The following is an 18,186-nucleotide window of genomic DNA, read 5'->3' on the forward strand; positions in this document are numbered from 1 at the left end:
GCTTATTTGCCTTTAATAATTATCTTTCTTTTTTTATTTCCTGTCTCTCCGAGTTTGTGGATAAGATCACTGTGACAAAATCAAACATCTTGTCTCGTTCTTTTTGCTCTGAAACCTGTCAAGATGTATTTCTGTCAACTGGCAGCAGGTTATGTCAGGTTATGAAAGTGCTCCCAACTTTTGGTTGTGATTCAGCACCGGTGGCAGAACATGGTAGATAACAACAACAACAACAACAACAACAACAATAACAACACAGGTCCAATCAAAACGTATTGGCACTTTATATTCCTCTGGGACATCCACGCAAATAAAGGAGACATATTCTTTGCTGTTTTTTTCATTCTTATTCTCTAATCCCACCCTGTACTTTACATTTTGGTGTATCTATCCATCACAGCATTCCTCTGAAATTCCGCATCCAAGAGTTTCTCTCTCTTTGCGATGAGCTAAGAGATGGCCTTTAAAGAGCTGGGACTCCTGTGTACTTCCCCTCCTCTCTCTGATCTGGCATATTGTTTGTTTCAGATCTGTGTGAGAGGGAAAGAAGAGGGGATGAAAGAGAGAGATTGGCTTGTAGTTGAATGTGTGTGTCAGACTTAATTCCAGTGGAGTTTTTTTTTTTGCGCTAATCCTTTATGAAAAGAAATCCCACATGGATGATTTTTGAAAATTATAATAAAGCTGCTTGCAGGAAAAATTCCAGGGAACTCTGTCATGCAAATGTATGCATGTGTGCATGATTTGGTTTGAGAATGAAATTGCAGGAAGCAAACATTTGAGCGCATGTTGTAAGCGAACTGCCAAGAGAAGCATCAGCAGCTCTGAGAATAATCTTTCACAGCTTGGGGAGTGTTTGCCATCCCCGTGCGTATGTCACCCGGCAGGCTGATATCAGACAATATCCTTTTATCTGCGTGATTTACAGACAACAATAATCAAACCAACATGTGTTTGATTGTGCGACGCCATTCACTGATGCTGTATTAGTCACTGATGTGTTGAGGCAAAGAAAGAGAGAGAGGAGCTGGCCTTGGATGTTGCTACTGACACAGACCAGAGAGAGAAGACTGTGATCAGTAATGTGATGTTGTTTGGCACTGATTGGGCCAGATAGGGAGGCAGCGCTGAGTCATACGAACACACACACACATGCTGGGGAGCAGAGGAATGTAAGGATGAGTGGACAAGAGCAACTGTGGTCTTAAAAAACCCTCATTATGTAGAAAAAACAACAGTGAGTGAGATAGATGGGGCATGAAGAGGAGCTGTACGGTCAGTGCTTGTCAGAAACCATTAATTGGTAACTGATGAAGATCCGAGCTTTCTGCAAGATTTCTCCTTTCGATCTGTTGTCACATTGAATCTGTTGATAAGCTGTTTTCAAACCTTCAATGACATGCCAGGTCCTAATTTTCACCTGTCATAGATTCTGGACTCTAGATGTTGTTTGTGCTTTTGTCACCAGAGCTCTAGTTACCACTGAGGACAATTTTCGAAGAGAATTTGGGGGTTATTGAGACCAGGAGGGAGCTTTTAGTCTTTATGTGTATGCAGATTTTTTCGACTCAATTTATTTAGTTTTGACTACATTCAGGCCAAGAATAAATATAAGTTTCATTATTTCCTGGCAGTATGCAGAGCTGAAGTTCACTTAAAACCATGTTTTTTATTTTGGTAAATTTAAGGTGTTTCTTTATGGGTTGAGAAAATTCTCCAAAATGAATGCATTGGATTATCTGAAGAAAATGTATTGTCACAAAGCTGAAAACAAGCTTGTTTTTCTTATCTCATGAACAAAAAAATGGAGATACATGTTGTTTTTTTACAGGACTGAGACTTAACAATTAAAGGTGATGTGACGCGTTTTTTAGGCTACAACATTTTTCGTCACATACAGCAAACATTTCTTCACTATCCGCTAGCTACCTGTCCCCTGAACACACTGTAAAAAAAACCTGGTCTCTGTAGACAGCCCAGGCTCCACAAACGGCAACAAAAACAAACTGCGCCAACCTGCACCACGAACCATAACAAACAGTGTTCCAGCCAATAACCAACAAGAAGGAGCTGGTTGAGCGCCATCACTGCAGCAGCGTTAGCACGTAGGCTACTTCTCACAATGCGTATTCATGACTCAACCAACTCCTTCATGTTGTAGCCTAAAATACGCGTCACATCACTTAGATGACCTTTAACTAAATGAATAAGATGTAAGGAAACATTGAAATAATCAAGAAAAATGTTGAGACTTTATTTTTGGTGTGGAGTCGCATTTTTCTTGGACTGGGGGGCTTGGACTCATGATCTTAGTTTTTTTTTTAAAATCCTGGTTATCACTGTGAAAAATTTGACGTTGCACATTTTATATGATGGGAATGTGGGAATATTAAAAATGGGAGAGAATTTTGATGTAAAACTAAATAATCTGACACTGTACTGTTCTTCCTCCTCTGCAGCCTCTCCTCTGTGGGTTGGCATGGCCCAGTGATGAACGGAGCGGTGGTGCCCGGTAGCCCGGAGCTCTCCTCCTCGTGCCCGCTGCCAGACTGGCGAGAGTTCTGTGAGCTCCATGCTCGAGCCTCCGCTGCAGACTTCGCTGACAAGTTCCAGCGCTTCCTGTTGGAGAACCCGTGCTACGACTCGCCCGGCGCCGATGTCAGCTTCTCACAACACTTTGCCCACCACTTCCTGGCGTGCTTCTCTGCAGCGCTGACCCAGGCCCGGGAGAGCCGGGCGTCCTCGCCGGGGGAGGACGGCTCCAGCGCAGCACCTAAGTACAGCATTGTTCCTTTCCTGGGAATCCAGGGCTGCCCGCTGTCCTACGGCCACGACTTTTACCAGAGACGAAAGGACACCGGGGCTTCAAGTGAATCCCTCGACAGCATGGACAGCGGAGGGGGCGGGATAGATGGGGGAGGCGGTGGCACCCGAGGCCCCCAGGCAACCCACAAGGTGTCTGCTCTGGGACAGTCCCGCAGCTCAGAGGACGTGTCAGTCAATCACCCAAAGGCTCGCTTCAAGAAGGGCTTCTCCCTGAGGAACATGAGCCTCTGTGTGGTGGACGGGGTGAAGGAGATGTGGCACAGACGGGCCTCCCCTGAACCCGAAGGTCCCTCTGGAGCCAGGAAGGCTAACGGGGGAGGGGTAGGAGGGGGAGGAGGAGGAGGAGGTGGAGGAGGAGGAGGAGGAGGGGAGGCTGCAGGGGGAGAGAAGTGGTCCCAAAAGCTACGGCTTCCCAGGGGCTCCCAGGGCCACAAGGCTGAGATGCTGGAGATCCAGAGGGAGGGAGCGCTGAGATACATGGTGGCTGATGACACAAACTGTATGGGTGCCGCACAGTGGCAGAAGTGCCGCCTGCTGCTGAGGAAGACGAAGAGGGAGGAGGGAGGCGAGAAGTTCCTGCTGGAGTTCTACGTTCCACCCAAGGTACACAAACGCACGCAGACATGCAGGATCATTTGGTAAAAAAACATGGATCTAGTGCTGAAATTATGAATTGGTTAATGGATGATTTGAACAAAAACTAAATCTAGATCTTTCCACACACCCCTGCCTGACAAAAACAAAAAAAGATCAGTGTTTTTCACAGTCTTTATTGGGGTTTAGACATCATCCAGACCACTTAAAAATGGTCCCCAAAGCCACTTCCAACATAGCAAGATTTCTTTTCCAGATGCATTGAGGAAGAGGTTTGTCTAGCCACTGTCTAAAAGCAGGAGGACATTTCCAACTCTTCAAGACAAGTCTAATTAGACTTAAAAAATATTGAAATGATCAACACATTAATGATTCATGAACATAATCATTAGTTGCAGCCCTTTATGAATCCCAGATAGAAATCCAGCCTGATAATCCAACCCCTCTGACCCTTAGTGAAGTTGAACCACACACACACACACACACACACACACACACACACACACACACACACACACACACACACACACACACACACACACACACACACACACACACTCACTCGCATGCATGCATGCATGCACACTTCACATTTGTCTATATGGGATTTCCAGATCATTGCCCCTGACCTTAAGAAGGCCATGAGGCTGTGCAGCTGAGTGTGTGTAAATCTGCCACTGTCCTTTGATCATGGCTGGTGGGAATGTGGGGATAAGCCTGGGGAGAGGGGGAGAGGGGGGACAGGTGGGAGGCAGGCCTGGGAGGGGCGTGAAGGAGCTGGTAGAGAGAACTGGAGACTGTGTGTGTGTGTGTGTGTGTGTGTGTGTGTGTGTGTGTGTGTGTGTGTGTGTGTGTGTGTGTGTGTGTGTGTGTGTGTGTGTGTGTGTGTGTGTGTGTGTGTGTGTGTGTGTGAGAGAGGAAGCTGGTACATTGATTTCTGTAAGAGGCAGCGAATCGCAAAGATTCCCTTTCTTGTGCAAAAAATAAATATTGATTGGTTCCTCATCTTTAGCTGCAGTGACGACAAACTGAAAATAGGAACCGAAATAGTTTTTGTGAGTCACTCAAAAATGCTGCCAAACTCAGAGAGAGAGCCACAAGGGGAACATATTACATGGAACTTAATAATTGTGCTTCTGCAGTTTCATCTGTTATGTTCTATTAACGTCCACACGTGGGACAATTCTTATCAGATGAGATTAGGAGAAACTTCAGAGCAGTGGTTGCAGCTAAAGTGACACATTAATTAAACACGCACAACTCGACAGGCCTGCCCTGCACACACTCTGACTTGTTCTAAAACTGCCGTCTTATTCAGGTCTTACAAATCATAACAGTGCAGAGTCAACAGTGTCAGAAAGATAAACGGACTCATAAAATCTCACTCCTGCCCGCTCCTGGCTGACTGGCTCCGTCCCTGTCAGGGCCATCAATCTGCCGGCTGCTCGGTGTGGCAGCACACTGCAGCACGCTAACTGCCTGCATTATGACACAGCAGCCGGCCCCGAGACGACCCATCCTCTGCTTCACACCACCCAAAGTAACATGTAATAACTAAAGAGTAAAAGTAGCTGGAACACATCACATGCTTTTTGTATTATAATAAGAGGCAGCTTTACGTAAAAATATCCATAATCTCCCAAAAATATAAAAAAAAAAAAATGGGTGTGTTTTAGGGGTGGGAATCACCAGAGGCCTCATGATACAATATCATCACGATACTTATGTCACGATACAATATTATTGCGATTTTAAACTAAATATTCTACGATATATTGCAATGTATTACCTTTTTTCCAACTTCAAATTTTTCCCAATTTCAAATGATGTCCCCAAAAGAAAACTTTGTTAACATCTGTTTTATCTAAAAAGATACATTTCTCTGTTTGTTCATCTCACTTCAATTTTATTGCTGCAAAATGGGATTGTCAAGCAGACAGACTGACCAACACCTATATCATAAAAGATCGATACTTGGCGTCTGTGTATCGATACAGTATTGCCACAAAAAATATCGCGACACTGTGCGGTATCGATTTTTTCCCCCACCCCTAGTGTGTTTACTGGTGTAATTATCTTATTTTTCATGGAGAATTATGGATGTTTTTGACAATCCTGAGTGTAACCTGTATTTGAGTGTAACTTTATTGGAGCGATGGGTGATTTTGTGCATTTTGTTGACAGTGTCTTTAAGGATGGTTTAAGTCCCATCACCACACCAATTCAGGAAGAAATCCTTCTATGCCTCCAAAAAGAATCCAACCAAAACTCCCTCGGCGCTCATTTGATTTGAGTCACTAGCTTTATTTGTTCGGCCAAATTGGAAAAAACTAACATCATTTGTTTACTTTTTTGTTACTTAACTCAAAGTTACATTATGTATTTAACCATGCAGTTAGGTTTGGTTTTATTTGTCCAGTTTTTGAAATATCCATCTCTGATAACTTTTAAAGCTGCACTAATCAGTATTTCTATGTTAACAACAGATCAAATAGCATGTGTAATGTGACAGACTCACAGACAATTATCATCAGCTTTGAACTTTATTGTGTCTTTCAGCTCATTGTTTTGGGTTTATGCCCCCCCAGCTTTACTGTTTTGGTTCACGCTCACCTTTCTTTCAGTGAAAAAAGCTCATAAAACTGTACACTACCTGCTCAGCACCAAACAGCAGACAGAAAACATTAGCTACTACATGGTGAATATAGTGGTTTGCTAAAGTTAAGGGAGAAAATGTCATTTCTTTGTCATTTGGGTGGATAGACCCTTTAGGTTTTTATCAAAAAGCCTACACGAAAGAATAGAAAGACTGATCACAATAACTATATACGTATTTCCTGTAAGACTGTGAGAGCTGTCTGGTACAGCACGTATGTAAGACTGGTTTCCACCAACTTAACATTTCAACAGACAGTTCCCACAGAAATTAGGCTTGTACTGTAGAGAGGTAGAGGAAATGGTCAAATGGTTTACTACAGGAAGTGTTTTTTTGACATCTGATCCAGAGAAAGAATTGTGGGTGTGGATGGCAGCCAGCTGCACAGGCAGATCAAGATGAGAACAGTGTTGCTCCAGACAGATCAGCTGATAAGCCTCTGCCAGACCATCAGTCAGCCTCCTTCTCGCTCGGTTTCTCCTAACACACACACACACACACACACACACACACACACACACACACACACACACACACACACACACACACACACACACACACACACACACACACACACACACACACGGCTCACCGTCTCAACCACACTCATTGGATCTTTTAAGATTATCGTCTAGATCCAGCTCTCTGCAGATGCCAAACTGAGGCCAGGATGTTTTCTGTGCTCACCCTCTTGTAAACGGTTTTATGTTTGTTGCAGTCAGCCAGCAGGAATAATTGCTGAGAAACGCAACGCGAAATAAGAGACTGCATAAAAACTGAGCCTTCTCTTCCCTTCTCTTTTAATGTTGGCCTTATTTTATTTGAATGGGTTATTTAATCTCAGGAGACAGGGGGTGCAATTCAGTGCTGCTAAGGTTGTACCACTGAGTCAGACTGCATGTTGCCCCTTAATTATTGTTTGAGTTGGGTGTGTTTCACACTAAAAACAGAGGGTGAAGTGGAACTATTTAAACTTGTACCACTAATTAAAAGCTCTATTTAGGGTTTTGTTTTGTTGCAAAATTTAAAGTTTCTACTTTTACAAGTGTTGCAGTTGCCTCCTATAGGATGTAATAAAGGATTTAATTTAACTTTGGACTATTCATAAATACTTATTCTGTTTTTTGGGGATGTTACACTGGTGCATAATTACAGTATTTTTAGTTTTGCTTAGTTTTGTTAAGCAGAAATGTAAAAAATAAAATAATGCTGTTACCATATTACATGTGTTTCTCGATCCACTGTGACATGCAAGCACAGGCAGCGGATGCTTGTTTATTGTCTAACATCATCTAAAGCTGTGGCTACCAACATTTTTAGCTTGTGACCCCTTTAAGCCTCGGGAAACATTTTAACTTCATGATTAAAAAAAGCAACAATCAAAGATATAGTTAGGTAACAAAACATCCTTAGTTATTATGTATTAATAGTTTCACTCAAAAACTCAGCTACAGTAATATGCCTCATGGTTTGATCAGATTTAAAAATGCAGAAAAGAAATAAACAAACTGTAGCAGTAGAAGTGTAGTAGTTTTTTGGAACTCCATAGATTGATCTTATGACCTTTTGGGGGTCCCAACCAGTCATATACCTCATACCACTAGAAAAAAAACATTTGTTTTTACAGTTTTAGTTAAATGTGACCTTTTATTCTATCTCTGTTTGCATGTTCACTTCAGTCCTCAAAGCCCAAAGTGAGCATCCCTTTGTCAGCCATCGTGGAGGTGCGGACCACCATGCCGCTGGAGATGCCTGACAAGGACAACACTTTTGTTCTTAAGGTAGAAACTGCAGCCATTTTACGACCACATTAACAGAAGTGCACCTGCCTCAGTTCCAAATATGATTCTATACAAAAACAGGTTGTTGAAAAATGAGCTAGCACATGGCCTTGCTGAGTTAACATCGGAATGCCCTGTTTACCCTGATTCGGTCCTTTGAACAGAGCTCAGTGTGTGATTGCAGTGTTTGGGTTTTTCTTCCACAGGTGGAAAACGGGGGAGAGTACATCCTGGAAACCATCGACTCGCTGCAGAAAAACTCCTGGGTTGCTGACATCCAGGACTGCATAGACCCCGGGTAAACCACCAGATAAATATTTGCTGTTGGCTGAAGATGGAGAGAAGAGAGGGACGGAGGGATGAAGAGAGGGAGGGAAAGGGTGTATGGGAAAAGGGGGAAGGAGGGGAAACGCACACAGTCATTAATCATCAAATTAGTGGAGTTTCTGACAGGTTGTTTCAGCACAAACATGGGCGAGCTTGCACCGCTGACATTCCTCCTCACTTTCCTGGGTCAGTGCTGCTCAGGACGTAAACAGAAAGATGACTTGTGTCCGTGTTTGTAGGATGTGGATGTGTGTTAGGAATCTGTGATGTTTTGTTTGCACACGTGCGTGTGCATGTGTATACGTTCTTGCGGTTGTTCTGACCTGCCTGCTTGTGTACAGGGACAGCGGCGATGACATCGAGCTGGCGTCATGTCCTCATGGTCAGGCCTCCAAAGACTGCTCCATGGTGGCCTCTTGCAGCTGTGAGCTTCTGTCTGAGGGTGAGCAAAGACTCTTCTAAGTGTTTTACAGCACCTGTTACATAACAGTACAATCTTTTGATCCATGTGAATGTGTTAAAATATTCAAAATGTGTTTAGGTGTGTATCGTGCCCCAGAGAGGCCGTGTCCTACAACAGCAGAGCATTACAGCGCCCCGTCAGTCCGTTGCAGGGAACCCCCCTTCACCCAGCACCCATCCCACATGCCTTTAGAGCGCTTCCTCCAGTCCCCAGAGGCCCAGGGCTCCAACTCTTCTGCAGGTAACCACAATAATACTCACAATATCAAAGCATATGAATACTCCAAAACAGAGAAAAAAAAGAAAAGAAAAAATGATTGATTTTTTTTTAACTCAGGTGGCAGTGAAGGAGCGAAAGAGTCAGATGGCGATGCCAGCCTGGCGGGTTACCCATGGTTCCATGGTACCCTGTCCCGTGTGCGTGCGGCTCAGTTGGTGCTTGCAGGCGGGGCCAGGAGCCACGGGCTCTTTGTGATTCGTCAGAGCGAGACACGGCCGGGCGAGTACGTCCTCACCTTCAACTTTCAGGGCAAAGCCAAGGTGAGATGAGTAGAGAGCGGAGAAATAGAATTGTGTAATATGTCTATACACTAAGAGAGAGGCAAGTTGTTGTGTGTTGTATATGTAGATTAGATTAGATTGTAGATTAGGGGCACAACTATTATTTGTATTTTGTTAATGTACTGATAGTTTAGTTTATATATTTAATTGAGTTTATAAAATGTCAAGAATAATGATCAAATGTCCAAGTTACCAGAGTCAAACATTCTGTCTTCAATTTCCCTTTTTTCACAGTAAAAAACGTGATATGAAAAAAAAAGACGAAATTCTGATATTCGAGAAACTGGATACTTAAGACTTAAAGCTTTAGCATTTATTTATTTTTTAAATTTAACTTTTTTATATTAATAAACGTCAAAGCTAATTAAGACTATCAGCTCCACACAACTCTCTCTGTATTTCTCAGTATGAATATGTTCAGAACATGGTGTTTTTTTAATCCTCTGTGTCCTCCTAGGCTACAAGTAACTGTGTGGAGTAGGGGTGGGGGTGGGGATGCTGCACGATTACGGAAGGCTTGTGTCATGGGGATGCAACAACAGTGGTGTTGTCATTACTTAAAATTCCTCATGGACAAACTAGGCACTATAGCTTTAAATCAAAATTGTCACTGATGAATTGTGTGCTCTTTAAATAATGACTTAACTTAAAATACATTATCTTCTTCCAGCTGCAGTTTAATTCACTCATGCTTGTTCTGGTGACATTTTGGGTTGCAGCCACTGCAGCTCACAGCAGACCAAGTTGTTCAGGCCCTGGAAAAGATGCAGTAATGGCAACGTTTTGTGTAACGTAACACGATCCTTGCACATCACATCCTGCCAGCCGGCAGTGTTGAGGAAGTGTCAGCTGCCGCCTCTTCCTCTGGTGTCAGCCTTGGCATTTTGTCACTCTGCTCCCACAGCGAGACACCTCTCAGATAATGTCCTGACCTCTGTCTTAGACTTTCAGTTTCAGCACTGTCTTTTTTCCCCCCCTACCCTCTCTTTTACCATCTATCTCTCCCTCTTCCTTCCTTTTAATCACACAAACTGTTAATGTCCTGTCTCCCCCTTCTTTCCCTTCCTTCTTCTCCCAGCATTTGCGTTTGTCAGTGAATGAGAACGGGCAGTGTCACGTCCACCACTTGTGGTTCCACACCGTGTCGGACATGTTGAGACACTTCCACGCCCACCCCATTCCCCTCGAATCAGGAGGCTCTGCTGACATCACGTTACGCTCCTATGTACAAGTGCAGCGAAGCTCCACCACAGGTACACAGCACAGGAACAAAAACTGCACATACACCATCTTACACAGTCACAACTGTAGATTTAGCTGGACAGGTCATTGATGTTGCTCTCTCTAATTATTTGAATTTAACAGTTGATTTTAAGACACTGTAAAGTGGTTCTTTTTAACATGCAAAGACCAAATATTTGTACTTAAAGGCTTATTACTCTGCAGTTTCTTATATCCAAATTAGATGCTTAATTAGCACTTCATTAATAACAGGTGTGCTGGAAAGGTTAAAGCATTCAGACTTAAGTAGAGGGCCTCAACACACGATATAGGTGTTTTCAAGTACTTTGGATGATTAGACCTCTGCTCAGGTTGTTGGGTGGAGCTATGCGGGACATTACCTGAGGTGTCTGCTGCACGTGCATAATTAGAGAGATCAAGTTCTAGGATAATATGCATTTTTCTTTGAAGACATTTTGACACGCCACAGTAGGAAAAGCACAGGTGTAAATAAAAAAAAAAACTAATGCTGGCTGAATTTAATTTACCTGCATGATTTCAGGGCCCTGGTATTAAGCTCCGTTGGGAGAGGCATTGGCAATTTTGTTTTAATATAATGACGATAAAGGCTTCTTATCTTGTCTTATGTTATCTTATCATGCTGGCTCACTGTCAAAATGTCTGCTGTGACAAAGTCCCAATATTGGCCATTAGGTAATTTCCAATAAATAGTTCCTATTCCTTATTTAGATTTTTAAATTTTATGTTTCCAACGAGTTTCTGATTAGTATAGCCTGACCGATACTGGATTTTTGGGGCCAATATTATATTTGAGAGTTTAAAAAAATATATTATATTTTACATAAACACAAAAAGATTGTGACCCCGATATGTACTGAGTGGGACATTCTGTTACTTAACAGCTGACATATACACTGACACAATATTTCTGCAATAAGCTACTTTCAGCCGATATGTCGGTCTACCGCTACTCATTACATTGTTTGAGATTTAAATGACTTTTGTAACATTTGAAAGAAGAATTAACACATCCTTCCTCTTAAAAATTAAAAGTTGGCTAATGTTAGCTAATGTTTGTATACTTATGGTAGATATTGCTGTGTAACTGACATTACTGATTCACTGATATATACTGTATATATATATATATATATATATATATATACAGTATATATCAGTGATATATCAGCCATAACATATATATATATATATATATACTTCTACAAAGTATAACTTCTACAAAGTATATATATATATGTTATGGCTATACTTCTACACTAGGTTTTAGCATTCACCATCATCTTGCAACTACCTAGGTTATGTCCATGTTCAGTTGTTTAACAAAACAAAAAAGGCTAACATTTAGGGTGGAAATAATTAATAAGTGCTTTAAAATAAAGTAGTGTCTCGGCTTGACAATCGTTCCTCATTCCTCAGGTCACCAAAGGATATTTGAGGACAATTAGAAACTTCCTGAAAGTTGGATGTGTTGATGGGATAGCAGAGGTTTGTCCTTGGAAGCAGAGCTAAAACTCACTGAACCTGCCCCCCCTCCGCCTCCTCCGTGCTAACACTGCTCCTGCCCTCTGCTCTCCTGGCATGGGATGAATGCCCTCCTGTACAGGAGAGTGAGGGGGCGATTATACCGCAGGAGTTTTGCATGCAGGCCGAGACTCCGGCCCCAACCCACCCTGATGGTCACAAAGAGGCTCCCTGTTTCCCCCAACGCTGGACCTACACATACTCATGCACTCACTCCCAAACACATACTTACACAGAGTGAGGGTTTGATTCAGGGCGTAAAAGGCTTCACTGATACACTGGTCAGGCGTGTCTTTGGCACCAGTGTTGTCGGTGTTATTGCCCACCAAGAGAAAGCATAATAAAGGAGGCCCACACTGCTTGTGTTTACATGCTGCTCTATGAAGGAGCCTTTTGCAAGCAGCTCTTCAGTGTAAACCAGCAATTTATCAGCAGCACAGATTAATCTATATTATTAATCTGCCTTCCATTAAAATTATCTCTCGCTCTCTCTCTCTCTCTCTCTCTCTCTCTCTCTCTCTCTCTGTCTCTCTCTCTCTTCTTACCACAATCTGCTGCAGATGTGACTTTGCCTCCGGTCCTCACCCCACCCAGGGATAGAGGTTGCCGGACAGATTCAGCCCAGCCAGCTCTCCACCCTCCTGGTATCACCGCGCCTGCAGGGCCCCCTCCTGATACCCCGCTCTCCTCGAGCACCTCCTCCTCACCCACCGCCCTTCCCTCCCTCTCCCGCAGTGACCCAGGTACTGGAGGAGGAGTAGGAGGAGGGTTGCAGAGCCGGAGCAACAGCTCTGAACGCCTGCTGGAGGCCTCTAGTGGTGCATCCGACGACTACCACGACGCTGACGGGACTCGCAGGGCCCGGGCAGTGGAGAACCAGTACTCTTTCTACTAAACGGCCCAGGGCATGGTTCAGTCATGTATTGGAGGTGACATGGGACGCTCTGCTGATGTTGAAAACGGTCCAAATCACTGGATCGCCCATCATTTTGTTTGTTTGTTTTTGTTTCAAGGCAATTTCCTGTTTCTGTGATTTGAGAAGAAAGGTCAGATCATGGCGAGCAGTGCGTCCACGCTGACAAATCCCTCAGGCTCTGCGGCTTCGTTTGAAACTCAGTTGTCAAGAATGCCAGTGAGCAGAGAAATAGAAGGCCACAGGAAGTAATCGAGATGTTGAGATTGAGCAGCGAAGATGAGCGTAGGCGGAGAAAGCAAGAGGAAGTCACCCAGTGGAGTCTTATAGCTTTGATTCATCTCTTCTGACCATTTCCTGTTCACCCTTAGCCACAGTTCCCTGGGAGCAGAGCCTGTGTCACCACCCCACTGAAGGATTGAGAGTTTGAAATGACCCTGAAGAAACAGTCCCTCCCCTCCGAGCTTCTCCGAGCTCCCGAGAGCATCACTATTAATGTTTATAAAGCTGCTTTGAGTCTGTCCCGGATATCCTCAGTGTCCCTGCAGGGTTTCCCTACAAAGTCCTTCTCTGGGTCTCTGCTCGACTCTTAACATCAGCAATCATGGGTGTGTTAGTGTTAGCTCGGAGATGTTTTTCTTAAACATGTACAGCCTAAAGGGTCTTAGTGCCTGACAATTACCTTGGACTCGAACGGACTGTTAGTGATAGATAGTGACAAGGAAGATGGTGTCGACATCTTGCATAATCACAAAAGCCCAAAAACGTAACGCAGGTGATTATTTCACTGTCAGTTTCTGCTTAAAACACACTGAACGTGCATATCGTGGCATATTAAAATGGTTTTGTTCTCACAGTTTTATCGATGGCTGCAACACACACACACACACACACACACACACACACACACACACACACACACACACACACACACAAACAGCCATATGCTGTGTTACAAATCAGTTGAAATGGAAGATGAACACATGTTCATTCTGTATGAATATGGCAGGGTGGCTCCCATTTTGCTGTCATACCGGTTTATTTCTATGAGTGTGTGGTGGTGTATTAGAGTCCAAATATTTTTCAATGATCGGTGTGCTACAGTAGTGTTTCTAAAACATGGTTTCAAGGTCCCTCCGTCTGGTGCTGGTTCTGTATTCAAGCTTATCATATCAATAACCTGTAGATTAGATATGCTGTTAATATAGGAGTTCACTTTGAAGTAATGCTTTAAAGATATTATTATACCAAATCCAGCATTTAGGCTATAGGAGGGACTGGGGACTTGTTTTTCTAGAAAGGTAGCAGTGTTGCATACTGTTTGTGCAGCCTGGCGTGGACTGGAACGGTACAGACAGTAAGGTAAAGGGTACTAAATGGCCATGCTTGAATGGGAAGATGGGACATTGCTGCTTTAATTTATGCTGAGAGAGAGTACTAAGCTTTTTAAGTTCAAAAGAAAACCTAAATTTCACACTACAAAATATTTGTTACTGACATTCATTATAACACAAAATATCACTTAAAATATAGTCTTAAAGGTAAAGTTTGACATTTTGGGAAATACACTATTTGCTTCCTTGCCAAGTTAACATGAAAGTGGTATCAATCCTCTCATCAATGTCACAAGTGTACTTCCCAAAATGTCAGCTTAGACACGCCTGAAAACATAAAAACAGAAAGCAGGCACCTTTCAGCTACTGTACTTCAAACATACGCAGCACTTTTGTTCAGTTGGAATAAACATATCAAGAGTCAACGTCTGTCTTTTCAAGCACGGCCATTTAGCTTCAAAGGTGAAATTTCAGTCGAGGAGCGGGCGGAGCAATTCATGTGCCAATTTGAATCCTATTTTTGAAACATACTTATTCCTCAGCCGTTGTAAATTACATTTTTCCTATCGAGTCTTATTTATGTACAATTAATTGATTCTTCTCAATGAAACGCCCTCAGTGGAACCTGTCTGTTGATAGAGCCTATCTCACATATCACAGATTGCTCATGCCTCCGTTTTATTTTCTTAACACTTCTTAAAGCTAAATTTTCTGTTGTCTGACTGAGTTTTGAAGAGTCTGTGCAATTTTGTACAAAGTGATGTACTTGACATACTACTTTATATTTCTGTGAATAAAATGTGAACAAACTATTTGATGTTTTTCTGCAATTTTTCACTCATAAATGTCACAGTCTGGGGATCCAGCCTGAAATGTTCGAGATTAAAGCCATAAAAAAGTCTAAGAGTTACAAAAATAATCTTATTAAGTAGGTTATTTAAAGTGATGGGGCATCGCTCTGCAGAGATAATTTGTCTCACCTCTATTTATTCATCTAACGGAAGTGTGAAATGTGATGTGATGTAATTTTATTTAGTATCAGTTTCAGCCTATGTTCCATAATTAGGCCCTAATGCAATCACACTGAGTTGTTGTACATTTAGTGTCAGTTCATAAATGTATATGACACGATAGTGAACCATTTTCAAAGTGGTCAGACAGTGTTTTGACCACTTCTGTTTAAAGACTGATAACTTAATCCCAGACATTAACCACGTTTGATAGGTTTTGATATAGGTTTTTAATATTTAGCATCTTCTGGGAAATAAACATACTGTCACCAACAGCAGCAGCTCTCAGCAGACTGAGACCTCCATAACATACACTAATGTCATCCCACATAGTTTAAACTCACTGACCCCCTCAGGCCTCCAGCTGTAACCACAGATCATTTTGATGTACGCAGACGCCCTCTAGAGAGATTTTATAGCATTACAGAAAAAGAAAACAAAAGAAGTGCTGGGTAATTGCATATTTACTATGATCATTTATAAATAAAACTAGATTAAAACAAAGAAATACTTTTTTTTATCAAAGTTGCTTAATACAGTTTCTCTTACACAAAATAAACAATTTCACATTTGTGGCATGTTCTATATACAGTAGATAACACACATACACACTTAAAACACCTGGGAGAAGGTGTACAAATGAATGTGTATTTTTCTAATAATCTTAAAATTACACACTTAAAAGTATTTATTTTTTTTACATTACAGATCCAGTGTTCAGCATGATACATTTAATTTGTCCACCCTTGTACAGTATTTGAATGAACAGAATTGAATTTGAGCTGCCAAAATAAGTTGTTTGGCTTCAGACTTGTCACTTCTAATAGGAAGTAAATAAATAAATGCTTACACAGAAACTTCGCAGCTTTTTAAACCACTGTTGTGAAGACTAAACCTGCAGTGACACTTCTCGGGATGAAGATCATTAACATTTTACAAGATTGTAATGACGTAACTCTGAAATATTTTTTTTTTAAATAAATCAAATGTAAGAAAGCCATAAAGTTTGAAATATGATATCTTATTATCACCCATACACTGGGTGCTTTTGAGATTCTTTAATGAGCTACATGCTCATGCTACGTGGTTAGTAGATTTCCAGTTTTTTCATGACATCCCTTTCTAGGCAAGTGTGTGTCTATGTCTAATGTTTGTTTATGTTTTGTAGATCCTAGATGTAAAGAAAAATGAATATGTTCAGTTGCTGTTATAAATAACAAACCTACAGTATCTATGGACCATTAACTAATGAGACATAGTGATCTGGCTTTGGTTTACTCCTGCAACACACTCAAAGTAATTATCTTCAACTGTCAGAAACTGTGCTAACACTTGCAAAACAGTCTGAGGTAGCACCCCCTCACCCTCCATCTCCAGTCCCCTGAGAGTCGTAACATGCACCCCCATAGGGGCACGCCGGGTTGCTACTCTATTTCAGGGCCTGCTGAGATTGACAAAAAGGAAGCCTGCCATGGTCAGCAGCATCGCCACAGTCATCTCCAACATTTTCCCTTGCCTCCACTTGCGAAGATTCTCCTTCTGCTGCTCCTCCACGTGCTGCTTCCTGGCTCTCATCTCCCTCTCCCTCTGCAGCTGCTCCCCGTAGTGAGCCTGATAAAAGGCGTCAAAATCAAACATGGTCTTCCCGCCAGCTTGGGAGAATCGTCTGGCTCTGTATTGATGATGCTGTGGGGAACCTGTGAATCTGCTCGTGGTCTCTTTGGAGGACGGTCTCCCTGCACTTTGAACGTCTGACCCACTCAGAATACCACGGTCGTACTTCTTCCTCAGGCTGATGTTGCCCAGCACTGCGTACGCCTCACTGATATCAGAGAAGCGCTGGGCGGCCTCCTTGTTGCCCTGGTTCTTGTCGGGGTGATGGATGAAGGACTGCTTGTAGTAGGCTGTCTTGACCTGGGACTGTGTGGCACTGGGGGACACTCTGAGGATGTCGTAATAGGACGTCCTGCTTCTGTACAGCGGAGGAGTATCTTCTGAGCTGCTGCCACTCCTCCAGCTGTAGCTTCTACTAGAGGCTTGCAGGGTATCAGGATGTAGTTTTGGACGCCACAGCTTCTCTGACCTCTGCTCTGCCAGAATGAAGAGGACAGTGCAGAAAGCTCGCAGCTGATGGTGGGACCTGAAGGTTTCAGGATGGATGGAAACAGCTCCTCTAGTCCAGCATGTCATACTGCCAGGCAGCAGCTTCTCCTGGAGGAGAGGCTGCAGTCCTGCTGAGAGGTACAGGGCTGTTGTGTGAGCTTGCAGGCTCTCTCTGATAAAACGGGATGTATCCAGCTTCAAAGATGTGGCACAACGCAAAGTCCCATTTTCCTGTTGACTTCCACTTGTTCTCACTCTGGAAAGTTTCTCTGATTTACGTTGCGTTGCTCTTCTTTTTGACACTGGCTGAACTTCACGTTGACGATCCCGGCTTGATTTCTCTTTTAGCCGATTGTCATTGAAGGGGCAGTTACCCAGCAGAGACGCGGGACTTTCTCCGGTGCACACCGGTCGACTCTGGTTGTTTCTGAGAGCGGACAGCCGGTAAGCTCCGCTCCCCAGCCTCTGACCGACCTCTGCCATTTTACCGAGAAAGGAGCCGGCGAGCAGGCAGGAAAAATGATGCAGCATCCGGCTACGTCACATAACGAGGTACCAATAACAGTCAATGTTTACAGGAAGTATTTATCATTCCCGACCAATCATTTTACAGAAAACGGGGAACCTCAAGCGTTGACTACTAATGGGTATGTAACAACCTTAGTAACCTTATGTAACAACCATAGTTTTAACAGTCTCTACAATACGCTTTCAAGATCTGCTTTGGCAGTAAACAATAAATCGTTACAGTCATTTCCCCCCCCCAAAAAAAACAATTTTTGGTGTTCCCTTTACTTCCAAAAATTAAAGTGGTTGATTTTAAAACTGTGATATG

General features: G+C 42.8%; 2 protein-coding genes across 3 annotated transcripts in view; one reads left to right on the forward strand and one right to left on the reverse strand.

Moving 5' to 3' along the window:
- Positions 1–15,050, forward strand: part of LOC120548751 (SH2B adapter protein 2) — a 28,716-nt gene extending 13,666 nt beyond the window's left edge. For both annotated transcript variants that reach the window (XM_039785207.1, XM_039785197.1), the window contains 8 exons: positions 2,460–3,429; positions 7,756–7,857; positions 8,064–8,155; positions 8,526–8,626; positions 8,726–8,887; positions 8,984–9,186; positions 10,286–10,460; positions 12,552–15,050. In XM_039785207.1, the coding sequence (XP_039641141.1) occupies positions 2,491–3,429; positions 7,756–7,857; positions 8,064–8,155; positions 8,526–8,626; positions 8,726–8,887; positions 8,984–9,186; positions 10,286–10,460; positions 12,552–12,886 (2,109 nt within the window). In that variant the 5' untranslated portion in view covers positions 2,460–2,490 and the 3' untranslated portion in view covers positions 12,887–15,050. The remainder of the gene's footprint in view (positions 1–2,459; positions 3,430–7,755; positions 7,858–8,063; positions 8,156–8,525; positions 8,627–8,725; positions 8,888–8,983; positions 9,187–10,285; positions 10,461–12,551) is intronic.
- A 413-nt stretch (positions 15,051–15,463) lies between these two features.
- On the reverse strand, positions 15,464–17,875 carry dnajc30b (DnaJ (Hsp40) homolog, subfamily C, member 30b). Its single transcript, XM_039786891.1, has one exon. It carries the CDS (start codon positions 17,832–17,834, stop codon positions 16,683–16,685), a length of 1,152 nt encoding a protein of 383 aa, XP_039642825.1. The 5' UTR covers positions 17,835–17,875; the 3' UTR covers positions 15,464–16,682.
- Positions 17,876–18,186: the final 311 nt, after the last annotated feature.

The sequence above is a fragment of the Perca fluviatilis genome, chromosome 2, assembly GCF_010015445.1.
Source record: "Perca fluviatilis chromosome 2, GENO_Pfluv_1.0, whole genome shotgun sequence".
Taxonomy (NCBI): Eukaryota; Metazoa; Chordata; class Actinopteri; order Perciformes; family Percidae; genus Perca; species Perca fluviatilis.